The sequence below is a fragment of the Mastigoproctus giganteus genome, chromosome 8, assembly GCF_048544385.1.
Source record: "Mastigoproctus giganteus isolate SK-2022 chromosome 8, ASM4854438v1, whole genome shotgun sequence".
Classification (NCBI taxonomy): Eukaryota; Metazoa; Arthropoda; class Arachnida; order Uropygi; family Thelyphonidae; genus Mastigoproctus; species Mastigoproctus giganteus.
Window position 1 is genome coordinate 171459680 of NC_143582.1, and position 13306 is coordinate 171472985.

The window sequence follows — 13306 nt, forward strand, 5'->3', positions numbered from 1 at the left end:
AAGAAGGAAAAAAACCTTATCTGATAACTGGGGGAGCATGTGAAAAATTTGGAGGACAAAACATAGCTAAATAAATAATATCATTGAAATAGCAAAAATGAAATATGGGGGGAACATTGGAATAAGAGGATAATTAGAAAGTAACTATTTTAATTATAATGTAATACAACAGCATTCAAATCAGGAAAGAAAAATAAAAAAAAAAAAAACCTGTGTAAAATCTTAAGACTTTCCAATGTGAATACTAATATTTATTTTTATTTAATAATGACATTAATCTTTGGCTAAACTCAGCAACTGAGAAAATCATATTTCGCTTATTTCAATAAATTATATTATATTTTGCTTTATTTGACTGGAAGTGAGGAAAACCTAAATTTAAGAGAGATAAACATATCAGTATTTCTATCTTGTAATCTGCCAAAAATATTGTTGTATAAGATATATTTTTTTAACTGTTCTTTATGTACATTTTGAAACCTTGCGGCACTTTTTTTTGCTTAAAAACTGTTTTTTCTTGGCAAACATACACTATTTAGTTCTAACATTTTTTGGCAATATATATGATAGTTTGTTAGTTTTAAGGCAGTTCCATAATTTTATCATTCCGAATTATTTCTATGTCACAGTAATATGAAGTATGGACCTTTGATATTTGCATATTTTATCAAACAATAAAGATGATTGGCAGTTTGTCTTAGAAGTTTACACTTTTGATATGAACAAGTAAAACTTCTGATGACAGCAAGATACAAATGTAGTAATTTAACATTTGGAAATAATTTCCACTGTAAACACTAAGTGGTCCTGGAGAAACATTTCTATTTTATCGGAAGATTATATGAATTAAAACAGATAAAAATATTAAACTGTGTAATAGTAACCATTGACATTATGATTTTTATCAGATAAATCTTCCATATCTTACCTCACAAAGCATGTATTAAAAATGATTCACTTTGAGTTAGTTCATGGAAGACAGCATTAACAAGAAAACAAACAAACAAAAATCCTGCTGGATACACAAATATCCATACCTTTTAAGTACAGTCCCTGTTATGGGAGCCATACCAGTGCTCTTTGAATGTGGCCAACCTTATCAAGCTTACAGAACATTCATTTACATTATATCATTTACCCGGTAACAAAGATGCTTTCAGTGCATTTAACCAGTTTTTGAATTTTCACTAGAGGGGAGTGAGAGAACGTAGAGTCCTCATAAGAGAGGTAAGAGCAGTGGCTAATGTTGTAGCTTGGTGCATCAAAACCCCCATGTGAGGATTTGTGATTCCCCGACCAACTGCTCGTTTTGCTGCATCTACAGTATGTGAATATGCTAGTGCAACTCCTTTAAGTCTCTCTACTAAAGCTGACACTTGTGCTTCTGCTGCTGTGTGTGTAATTACTAGTTCACTCACTGTAAAAATTCTATCAAGAAGTGTAACACAAGAAGACATGTTTTCAACCATCCTATCAGATGATTCCATTGCACTTTTCACAAATAGCTTTGAAGCAGTAACAAACTGTCTGGACTCTGCAATAAGTGCCTCTTTTGCAGCAATAAATTTATCAATATCAATGTCAGTGGTACACTTTGGCTTATCGTAGTTCTGACCAAGATTTTTCAGATGCAGTACTAAAGCAGAAATTTCATGCTGGGCTTGAAAAAAAGCTCCATTTGGATCCAAATTTGGAGAGTCATCATCAAAATTGTGCTCCAGAGAGTCATTTGAAATGCCATTTGGATCAGCGTAACAGTCATTTAATAAAGAACCTAATTTAGAACTAGTAGGTGTTAGAGATACCACACTGTTGTCTTCACTACTAGCTCTTTCTCTATCAATGTTAAAACAACCATTAGTCATACTATAAACCATACCAATTCCACTAGGGTCCTGTTTTCTGAGTGGTGGCAGTATAGAGTAGGTAGAGGAGCTGATACCTCTTGTTGTTTCACCATTTAAAGAATTATTAGTGCAAAAAGAAATGCTTTCCATACCATTCACTGTATCTGAACATATCACTGGCTTTTGCAAAACTTTTCTTTGGTGTGGAGGTGTCTGCCCTGGTGAATGATTTCTTAGACCACCTGCTGGACTACTTCCTCTTCTTCTTAATACGGGAGACTTTCCTATTCCCACTGCTTTCCTAGGTGTTCCAGGAGTTGATTGAGATCCCTTATTGAAAGACCTCCTTAATCGATTCTAGAGAAAAATATACAGGATGAATAAATATTGATTTCTCTATAAAATGGTGGTTCTCAAATGTGTTCTGGATATAATAAACACTAGCTTTACAGGTTTTCTTAACAATGGAGAGAACAAAAAAGCATACAGTAAAATCTCAGTAATTCAGACTAGGGAAAGGCACAGTCCAAATTATAGAAGATAACAATATGTAAATATTTTCAAGTCATAGTTTATAAAACCAAAAATGTGTATTTATAGTCCAGCAACATATGTTAACTTATATGATACAATAACATAAATATGACAAAAAAATTATGAAAATGTTTATATCCAAAATAAAATTGGATGCAAAGAGTTTAAATCATATATAGACTGTCTCTCCTCAGCTTTAGTGTTTTTTGAATAAATTGGAGAATGGGGACAGTTATTAACGAATCTGGATAATTTTTTATAGTTGGATAAATTCCATCAGCTTTCGTTTTGTTCACTTTTGGTTGGAGTAGCTTCTCTCTTACTTTCCTTTCTGCTGTTATAAAATCATTTAACTTGCAATCCTATTAGAGAGAAATCTGCTAACCTTGTCTGTAAAAACTTTATATGTGAACAAAGATGTAAATTATTTATTCAGTTTATCAGCAACCTGTAACAGGATCATCAGTAGTTATGCCATTAATATCCAATGTACTTCATCCCTTTCCTTCAAGTGATACCATACCCTACTTTTCTTTGCAATCTTAGCTAAACTCTTCTCATAATCTGCCTTAGCTTGCAAAACACCCTGAGTAATTTGATTATGGACTAGTTTATACATACTGTAGGACTCGGTATCCCTTGAAATTTTATAATGCATTTTTCTTCTCTTCCATTAAGCTCATCAGTTAATTTGGCATCCATTTTGTTCTAAACCTTGAACATTGTCTCTTTGCGGCCTCTATGATTACCTCTCTGAACATTTCCCATTTGATATTTATACTTTTTTTGGTAACGTTTAGCTAGTCCCACTAAATTAAAAAAAAAAAAAAAAAAAACAGTTTAAAAAACATTTATTTGCTGATGTTATTAATTGCTGATGCTATCGAGGCAGTGTTAGGTGGGTCGGAAAACTGCTAGCTTGGGGGGATTCACAGATTAAAAGTAGCCGCAGGCAGAGGTGAAGGTGATTCTTGCACAACTTCTATTAGAATAAGTAGCGACCTGGAGCGAGGGGTGCTGGGGGTTTCAGGGACTGATGGCAATCATCGTGAAACAGATGGGTATATGGGATGTGTTAGGGTAACTAATAATAAGAATAGGAACATGTATACCAATGCTAGAAGTATAGTAAATAAATTTGATGAATTTGAAGTGTTGGTCAAGACATCAAAGGCAGATATTGTTGGGATAGCAGAGACATGGTGTCACACAGCTATAAGCAATGCAGAACTGGAATTGGGGGAGTACAATATGTACAGAAAGGATACACAGGATAGGAAGGGAGGAGGTGTTATGCTGTTAATTAAGAAAAACATAAAATCAAAAGAAGTGCATCCAGTTGATATAGATGAACAGTGCACTGTTGAGTCAGTTTGGTGTGACATAAGCACTGCAAAAGCAAAAATAAGAGTAGGAGTGTGTTATAGGCCTAATGACTCGAATGAGTACAAAGAACAATTGTACAGAGAAATAGAGTGGGCTAGTAAATCGGAATGTCTTATAATGGGGGATTTTAACTTCCCAGATATTGACTGGAACTTGTGGGTTGGGCACTCACACACTAGTCAGACTTTTGTGGATTTATTGGATGATTGTTTTCTGCAGCAGCACGTTCGAGAGGCAATCAGAGAAAGTAATACTCTTGATCTGGTTATCAGCAGTGATCATTCATGTATTTAGAATTTGCAGATAAAGGAACCACTAGGTGGCAGTGATCACAGTGTACTGATGTGGGATTTACTTAAAGATATAATTACCATCAGGGGTAAAGGAAAGCGTTTTTGCTTTTGGAAAGGTGAGTAGAGTGGGATCAACTGACAATGTTACCAACAGTAAATTCTAAGTGGGAAGCATTCCAGGAATTAATCGTGGATACTACTAAAAGTTTCATACCTATTAAGAAATATTGTTCAAGGTTTAGGCCTAAATGGTTATCAAATGAACTAATGAGACTCGTGACAGAGAAGAAAAATGCATGAGAAGAATATAAATTATCAAGCGACTCAGAAGCCTATGGCAGATATAAGCTAGTCTGTAATCAGGTCACAAAGGAGGTTAGGCAGGCAAAGGCAGATTACGAGAAATCTTTGGCAAAAGATGCTAAGAAAAACATCAAGGATTTCTTTACTTATATAAACTCTAAAAGGATGGGGATGAATCTGATTGGTCCACTGGATATCAATGGTTCGGCTGTTGATGATCCTGCTCAGATAGCAAACAAACCGAACGAGTATTTTGCATCTACATTCACACATGAGTTATTAAGGTTTGAAAATGGCAGAAGGTTATCAAATTGTAGCAGGGTGCTTAATGATTTTGTAATAACTGAGAGCAAAGTGGAGGAGAAATTGTTGAAGTTAAACATATGAAAGGGATGGGCTCTATCCAGTTATATTAAAGGAGGTGGCAAAGCAACTAAGTGAACCATTAGCCATAATTATGAGAGCATCCTTGGACTCAAGGGAGGTCCCCAGGACTGGAGATGTGCAAATGTATCCCCAATTCACAAAGGGGAATCGAAGGGTGACACAAGTAATTACAGACCATTTAGTTTAACTTCTGTTCTGGGTAAAATAATGGAGTCACTGGGTAAAGATGCATTGCAGGATCATCTAGACAAGACTGCAACAATAATTCAGACACAGCATGAGTTTGTTAAGGGAAAGTCTTGTCTGACAAATTTGATAGGATATTATGATGTGGTTACAAAGGAACTGGATGCAAAAAAATAATTTTTATATCATATATCTGGATTTCAGGAAAGCTTTTGACACTGTTGCACATGGAAGACTATTGTACAAATTGGAGCAGAATGGTATTAAGGGTAAGTTGCTACAATGGATAAAAAGATGGTTGAGTGGGAGAAGACAGAGGGTGGTAATTAATGGGTGCTGCTCTTTATGGACTAATGTTATTAGTGGAGTCCCACAGGGTTCGATTTTCGGTCCACTGTTGTTTTGTATATTTATCAATGATATTGATGAAGGCATATCAGGCTTAGTGTCGAAGTTTGCAGATGATACAAAGGTTGGCAGGGTTGTTAATGGCAGTGTGCTACTGCAACAGGATCTAGATAATTTGGGCAGATGGTCTAAGAAATGGCAACTGAAGTTTTAACTTTGACAAATGCAAAGTACTGCATATGGGTAGAAGTAACCCCAGAGAAACGTACCAACTGTGTGGTACTACACTTAAGGTGGTAGAAAATGAAAAAGACCTGGGAGTAATTGTGCAGTCAGATACAAAGTTTTCTGAGCAATGCTGCCAGGGCAGGTCATGGGGTTTTGTCAATGATATATAGGAATTTTGCTAGAAGGGAGGAGGAGGTGATTATCCCTCTGTATAAGGCAATGGTCAGGCCGTACCTTGAGTACTGCGTACAGGTCTGGAGGCCTCATTTTAGGAAGGATGTAGATTTGCTTGAGCATGTACAGAGAAGGGCAACAAGATTGGTGAGGGGAATGAAGGGATCCTCTTACCAAGAGAAGCTTAAGCCACTACAATTCTTCAAATTGTAGTGGCTGGAAACTAGGCACCTGCGCGGTGATATGATTGAGGTGTATAAGGCCTTGAATGGATTGAGCATGCTGAATTCTGATGGGATCCTTCCACTTGTTCATATTACGAACCTAAGGGGGCATAAATTCAAATTAAGGAAAGACATGCAGAATAGATGTGCGGAAATTTGTCTTTAGCCAGCGGGTGGTTAATTGCTGGAACAAACTTCCATCTGTCGTCGTGGAAGTTGATAGGTTAAATAAAGTTAAGGAGGAACTGGACAGGCATTTGGAGGGAATGGTGTGATTTTTTTTTTTTTGGCTGATGCTGCATAAGCTCATACACTTGCTTTCTTGCATCACCCACTACTACTACAACATCCAAGCCCATTATAATCACTTTTGTGAAAACGAAATCCCTTTCCTTTACAGTAGTTATTTCTTTGGATAAACCCCACATCAATATACTATAGTCTCTGCCACCTAAAGGTGCCCTTACTTGAAGATTCATAACACTACATGAAGAATTACTGCCGATAACCAGATCAACAATACTGCTTTCTTTTGTTTCCTCTCTAACACATTGGTTAGAAAGAAGTCACAACAGCAAATCGAGAAATGTTCTGTTACCAAGAGAGTTGCCAACCAATGTGTTCCAAGTGATATCTGGAAAGTGAATATTATCTCATGGCAAGACATTCTCATTAGTAAGCCACTGATCTTACGAAGTGATGAAGACAAATAACAATATGGACACAAATATACTCTTCACAGTCATTCTGACCACTAACAGACTCCTACACTTATTTTTGTTTTTCCAGCATTTATGTCATGCCAGACTGACTCAGTATTACCCTGGCCTGTGTCTACTGGTTGTACTGCTTTAGAACCCGTGTGATGCTTAACCAAAGTCATAACTCCCCCCCCCCCAATGATATGCTTGTCCTTTCTTTACACATTATAACTGCATATTCAAATTCTGAATCTCCCATAACAGAGTGACATTTTTCTATTATATCTACAATGTCGACATTTGATGACTTAACCAGTACTGCTAACTTGCCAAATTTATTTACTATGCTTCAGTTTATATATGTACCTATCTGTGTTTTTAGTAATTCTTACCTTTCCATGTAATTGTTTTTCCCATGTGAATCCCTCAGAGGCCTTATAATGCCCACCATACCTTGCTTTTCGGGTTACTTCATGCCACAATAAAAGTAATGCAAGAATCAATCCCACCTCAGTTTCTTTTTGATCTACTAATGCTGCTACAAAAGTCAATATCTTCTATTCGTTTGTGTATTTCATCTCTATAAAAGCAGTTCCTTTTGTTAATAAGCACAGGCCATGTTGAGAAATATTCTACCCCATGAGCATTACAGTTTGTCCAAGGCCAAATTGATTGACATGGCTTTCATCATAGACTTCCTCCAATTATGTCTTGGCAAAGTTCCAGACACTCAAATTAAGCTCTAATTAGTGACGGTTTCTTTAACATCTCATACTTGTTAAGTAAAGCTTCAGATTGCCTATATCTAACATTATTATTATGAAAATGCAGTGAAATATTGGTATAATGAATGCCACAGAAGTGAAATATTTAATATAACAAAATTACTTCAATGTCCCCTGCCAATTTACTACATTCTTATGTAAAAATATTTCATTTTAATGAATATCACTGTGATGAAAATATCAGTTTAGCACAATAAAAATGCACTGTGCTACAAAAAAATAACCATTATGACAAAAAATCTGCAAAACAAAAATCGTTCGTTTTGCAGATTTTGTTGTCACAATGGTTATTTTTTATTAATGGCAGAGAAGAAAAATGCATTATAAATCTGGTAAACACTTTTTTGGTCCTCAGCATCTGGCGGCACCTCCGTAGCCAGGTGGGAAGGAGCAGCAGTGCATAGCCCACGCTTCTTGATTAGACCAGGGTTCGAGCCCGTCACCACCAAATACGGAGGATGCGGAAAGGTCAGGTATTGACCACCACATATCTCGTAGCAATATGGCCTTAGTTGCTAATGCTCCTAAAAACCAAATAACAACATAACAACAGCATCTGGCAATGCTGTTATGTTCACTGGCAATGAACTCTCCCTTCTAAATGTGGGAATAAACGCCTTCTTCCACATGCATGCCTACCTGTACATATTATACCACTGATCTTTCTGTCTGCCTCTTCTTTCCTCCCCTCACTTACTTGAGAGGTTGAGGAGAACCCGTGTGGAAGTGTTCACTTCCCCGGGATAACCTCCTCATGTTGTGGAAAACTATCTTCCTTTTAGGCTGCTAACCCAGTGGAAGATTGATCCTTTTAATTTCTGGCAAATTTTCACATCTCTACAGTCAGTCAAGAGCCTATCAATGAAGCAGTCATGTACATCACAGAAATTGCCATCCATGCAACTGCAATTGTATTTCCAAAACCTGCTACCCAGTTTCCATTATTATCCATACCCTGGGAATTCAGAATGAACACCGGCAAAAAAAGCACAAAAGAAAGCTTAGGGGAAATTGTGACACTATTCTAACATAGTTAATTTCATATCCTTTTAAGGTGCACATGCTAAAGCATATTATATCCTATGTCAGTGCCAAAAGAAGGAACCCTAGATCCATTTTACCTCTTCTATTACCCAGGTGAGCAGATTAAGGTGGTCTTGGACAAAATCCGAAAAATGAATGGAACATACAAAGCACACCCCTCATCAGTACTGGAATATAACGGATGCACTACTGCGACTTTCTGCAAATTTTCTAACATCTCAGCAACATCATCTTACTCCCCCACAATTTCTGGTCATTGAACACAAAACTGAGAAATAGGCTCTTAATTTAACATCAAAGGGTGTTTACCCATATAATGGACCATTTAACATACACCAGCTGAAAACAGTTCTCACCCTTACAAAGGCAAGTGTTGTTGGATCAGATCACATCCATTATGAAATGATTAACCACCTTTCACCAAAATCCATGGACCACCTGCTCTTTCTATATAACAGAATCCTCCTTTCTATATAACAGAATTCATATTAGCATTAGCATTAGTAGAGGCATATGATGCAAGAAAGCAAGCTTATTCAGCATCAGCCAAAAAAAAAAAAAAAAACCCACTCCCATTTCACCCCTCCGTTCGTTCGAAATACCTGTCCAGTTGAGCTTTAAATTTGTTTAGGCTATCAACTTCAACAACAAGTGATGGAAGTCGGTTCCACCAACCAACCACCCGCTGGCCAAAGGCAAATTTCCGCACATCTATCCGACATCCGTCCTTCCTCAATTTGAATTTATGCCCTCTGAGGTGATTATTCTGAGCAAGATGAAGAATCCCATTGGCATTGAGCATGCTCAAACCATTCAAAGCCTTATACACCTCTATCAGATCACCTCGCCGGTGCCTAGTCTCCAGACTCTGTAATTTGCAAAACTTAAGCCTTTCTTCGTAAGAGCAACCCTTTGTTCCATTCACTAATCTTGTTGCCCTTCTCTGTACCCATTCCAGCAGCTCTACATCCTTCTTGAAATGAGGCCTCCAGACCTGTATACAGTACTCAAGATGTGGCCTACCCATTGCCTTATACAAGGGAATAATCACCTCCTTATCCCTGCTAGAAAAATTCCTGTATATCATTGACAAGACACCATGAGCTACTCTTGCAGCTCGTCTGCACTGCTCAGAGAACTTCATATCTGCCTGCACAATTACCCCCAGGTCCTTTTCATTCTCCACCACTGTCAGTGTAGTACCGCAGAGTTGATACGTTGCTCTGGGGTTACTGTTTCCCATATGTAGTACTTTACATTTGTCAATGTTAAACTTCATTTGCCACCTCTCAGCCCATCTGTTCAACCTTTCCAGATCCTGTTGCAGCAGCATAGCGTCAGTAGTGTCCTTAACAACCCTGCCAACCTTTGTATCATCTGCAAACGTGGACATTAAACTTGATATCCCATCATCAATATCATTCATAAACAGCGAAAACAACAACGGACCCAACACTGAACCCTGAGGAACTCCACTAATAATATTAGTCCATGTTGAGCAGTGTCCATTGATTACCACTCTGTCTTCTGCCACTCAACCATCCCCTTATCCATAGCAGCAATTTGCCTCCAATGCCACACTGCTCCAATTTGTGCAGCAGTCTTCCATGTGCAACAGTATCAAAAGCCTTTCTAAGATCCAAATATGTAATATCAAAGTTATTCCCTGCATCCAGTTCTTTTGTGACTACATCATAGTATCCAATCAAATTGGTCAGGCAAGACCTGCACTTAACAAAACCATGCTGCGTCTGAGCTATAACTGAATTCTTGTCTAGATGATCCTGCAGTGCTTCTTTAACCAGTGCCTCCATTAACTTACCTGGAACAGAAGTTAAACTAACAGGTCTATAATTACTTGTGTCAGCCTTTGATCCTCCTTTGTGAATTGGGGTTACATTTGCACATCTCCAGTCTATGGGTACCTCCCCTGAGTCCAAAGAAGCTCTCATAATTATGGCTAGGGGTTTGCTTACTTCCTTTGCTGCCTCCTTTAATATAACTGGATAGATCCCATCCACCCCAGGTGCCTTTTTTATGTTTATCCTCAACAATCTCTCCTCCACTTTCCTCTCAGTTATTACAAAAATCATCCAGCTCACTGCCAATGTTTACTTTACCTACATCATTCTCCTTCCTGAATAACTCCTCATGCGTGAATGTAGATGCAAAATACTTGTTTAGATTGTTAGCCACCTGGGCAGGATCCTCAACTGTTGAACCATCAATATCCAGTGGACCAATCTGATTCATCCCTTTCCTTCTCGAATTTAAATATGTAAAGAACTCTTTTCTGTTTTTCTTTGCATCCTTTGCCAAGGATTTTCGTAGTCTGCCTTTGCCTGCCTAATCTCCTTTGTGACTTGGTTACAGACCAACTTATATCTATCATAGGCTTCCATGTCACCCATTAATTTGTATGTATCCCATGCATTTTTCTTCTCTGCCACATGTCTCATTAGTTCATCTGACAACCATTTAGGCCTAAACCTTGAACAATATTTCTTAGTTGGTATGTAAAGCCTGGTAGCCTCCAAGATTACTTCCTTGAATGCTTCCCATTTTGAGTTTGCTGTTGGTAACATCATCAGTTGGTCCCACTGTATAGAATTTAAATACTGTCTCAGACCATCATAGTCGCCTTTACGAAAACAAAAAACCCTTCCCTTTACCTCTGATGGTAGTTACGTCCTTGAGTAAATTCCACTTCAACACACTGTGATCACTGCCACCTAGTGGTTCATTTATCTGCAGATTCTTAATGCATGAAGAATCACTACTGATAATCAGATCAAGAGTATTGCTCCCTCTTGTTGCCTCACGAACATGCTGATGTAGAAAACAATCATCCAATAAATCCACAAAAGCCTTGCTAGTGCGCGAGTGACCAACCCACAAATTCCAGTCAATATCTGGGAAATTAAAATCCCCCATTATAAGACTCTCTGATTTACTGGCCCACTCTATTTCCCTGTACAATATCTTATTATACTCATCAGAGTCATTAGGCCTATAGCACACTCCTACTCTCAATTTTGATTTCCCTATGCTTATGTCACACCAAACTGACTCGACACTGCCCTGTCCATCGATGTCGACTGGCTTCACTTCCTTGGACTTTGTGTTTCTTAATTAATAGCATAACCCCTCCTCCCCTCCTGTCCTGTCTATCCTTTCTATACACATTGTATTCCCCAAATTCCAGTTCCGCATTACTTATATCTGTGTGACACCACGTCTCTGATATCCCAATAATATCTGCCTTTGATGTTTTGAGCAATACCTCAAATTCATCAATCCAAGAGCTACTCAGAGAACTTAAAATCACAATAGAAAGGTTTTCTGATCACTGGCTGCTCAGTTACCAGCATGCAACTTCTCCCTTAAGAACTGGATGAAGTCTGGTACCCTGCCTTCTGTCTACCTTCAGATCTATTCAGAACACTGAGCGGAACATTCTGGCCTCTTGCCAGTGTCCACAGAGGTTCAAAGTTAGAATAGTGTGTGGGATCTGCTGCCTGTCCTTTCAGACAATACGATATGAGCAGATTCTCTCTATATGCTGTATATACATTGCATAGCTGCACTATAGAGTTAGCCTTGGATCACATAAGAACTCACTAATACCAATGGTCTATTACAAAGGTGGGTCAGCTCGGGTCCGTGAACGTGCATATTCCAGCCCATGGTCGTTTTCAAAATATATAGAATAAACAGCTTGCCAAAGAATATATATTATGAAATTATGTTTATATTGTAATTTTTATTATATTTGCTGTTATTAAATTGTTTTAACATTCTGATTGCACGACGTCTGTGAATCATTTGAATTTGTGCCATATAACATGACTCAAGTAGGCAGCAGTGTTGCGAAACAGTAAGCAAGCATAGCTTCTGGCAACACTGGTAAGCAGGCAGACTTGCATGCAGTCAGTAGTGGCTCCCGGACTCTTGGCTCTGCTGATTGTGCTTGCAATGCAAGTATATCATGCATTTCAATGGGAAATAAATCTTCTCAATAATTTGGAGATTTATTTTTTATGAAGGTATTTATTGAAACCTGGCTCAATGCATAATTAAAAATCTAAGATTATTAAGGTTTTTATAAAACCTTTGAAATTACAATAATTTTTGATTTAATTTTTTTCTTTTTCTGTCTATGAATATATTTATTAAAGATTATATATTTTTTTATTAGGATGGCTACACCATATAAACAGAGAAAGATAGATTTGGAACAATGTGCCTTTCGAGAACAGTGAAGAAACAACTAATTTTCGATAGAGAGAAATAATAAACAATAGTGTTTAATTTGTTTAGATGTGATTTTGATTAACAAAGAACATAACATCAGGAGACACTATACAACTAAACACACTAATTATGACAAGTTTATGGGAGAGGAAAGAATTATAAAAATTGAAAATTTAAAAAAATATTTAAATAAACAGAAGATGCTATTTTTAAAAAATACACACAAGAATCAAAAGCTGCAAAAGTAAGTAAGCTACATAATTGCATCATCATCATCAGTAATTCAGTTTTGTGACTGGTCAGTTCCTCTGAGCTGTTGCCATCTTTGTCTCTCCTGTATACAGCAGTGCATAGCACATGCTTCTCGATTGACCGGGGTTCGAGCCCGTGATCCACCAAATACGGAAAGGTCAGGGAATGACCACTGCATATCCCCGGAGCAATATGGCCTTAGTTGCTAATGCTCCTAAAAACCAAATAACAACAACAGCTCTCCTGTGCCATTTGTTTTAGTTAAAAGTTTTGAAGGCCTGCTTCATCCAGCAACATACCGATGAAGGTCTATTTTGGTGTACCCCTAGGTCATTTTCAAAAATTGCAATGTCCAAATTT

General features: G+C 37.6%; 1 protein-coding gene across 3 annotated transcripts in view; it reads right to left on the bottom strand.

Annotated features, from left to right (window-relative positions):
* Window positions 1-815: 815 nt before the first annotated feature.
* LOC150082006 (uncharacterized) overlaps window positions 816-13306 on the bottom strand; it is a 521135-nt gene continuing 508644 nt past the window's right edge. For all 3 annotated transcript variants that reach the window (XM_090379053.1, XM_090379052.1, XM_090379054.1), the window contains exon 18: window positions 816-2204. In XM_090379053.1, coding sequence (XP_090235179.1) covers window positions 1188-2204 — 1017 coding nt within the window. In that variant the 3' untranslated portion in view covers window positions 816-1187. The remainder of the gene's footprint in view (window positions 2205-13306) is intronic.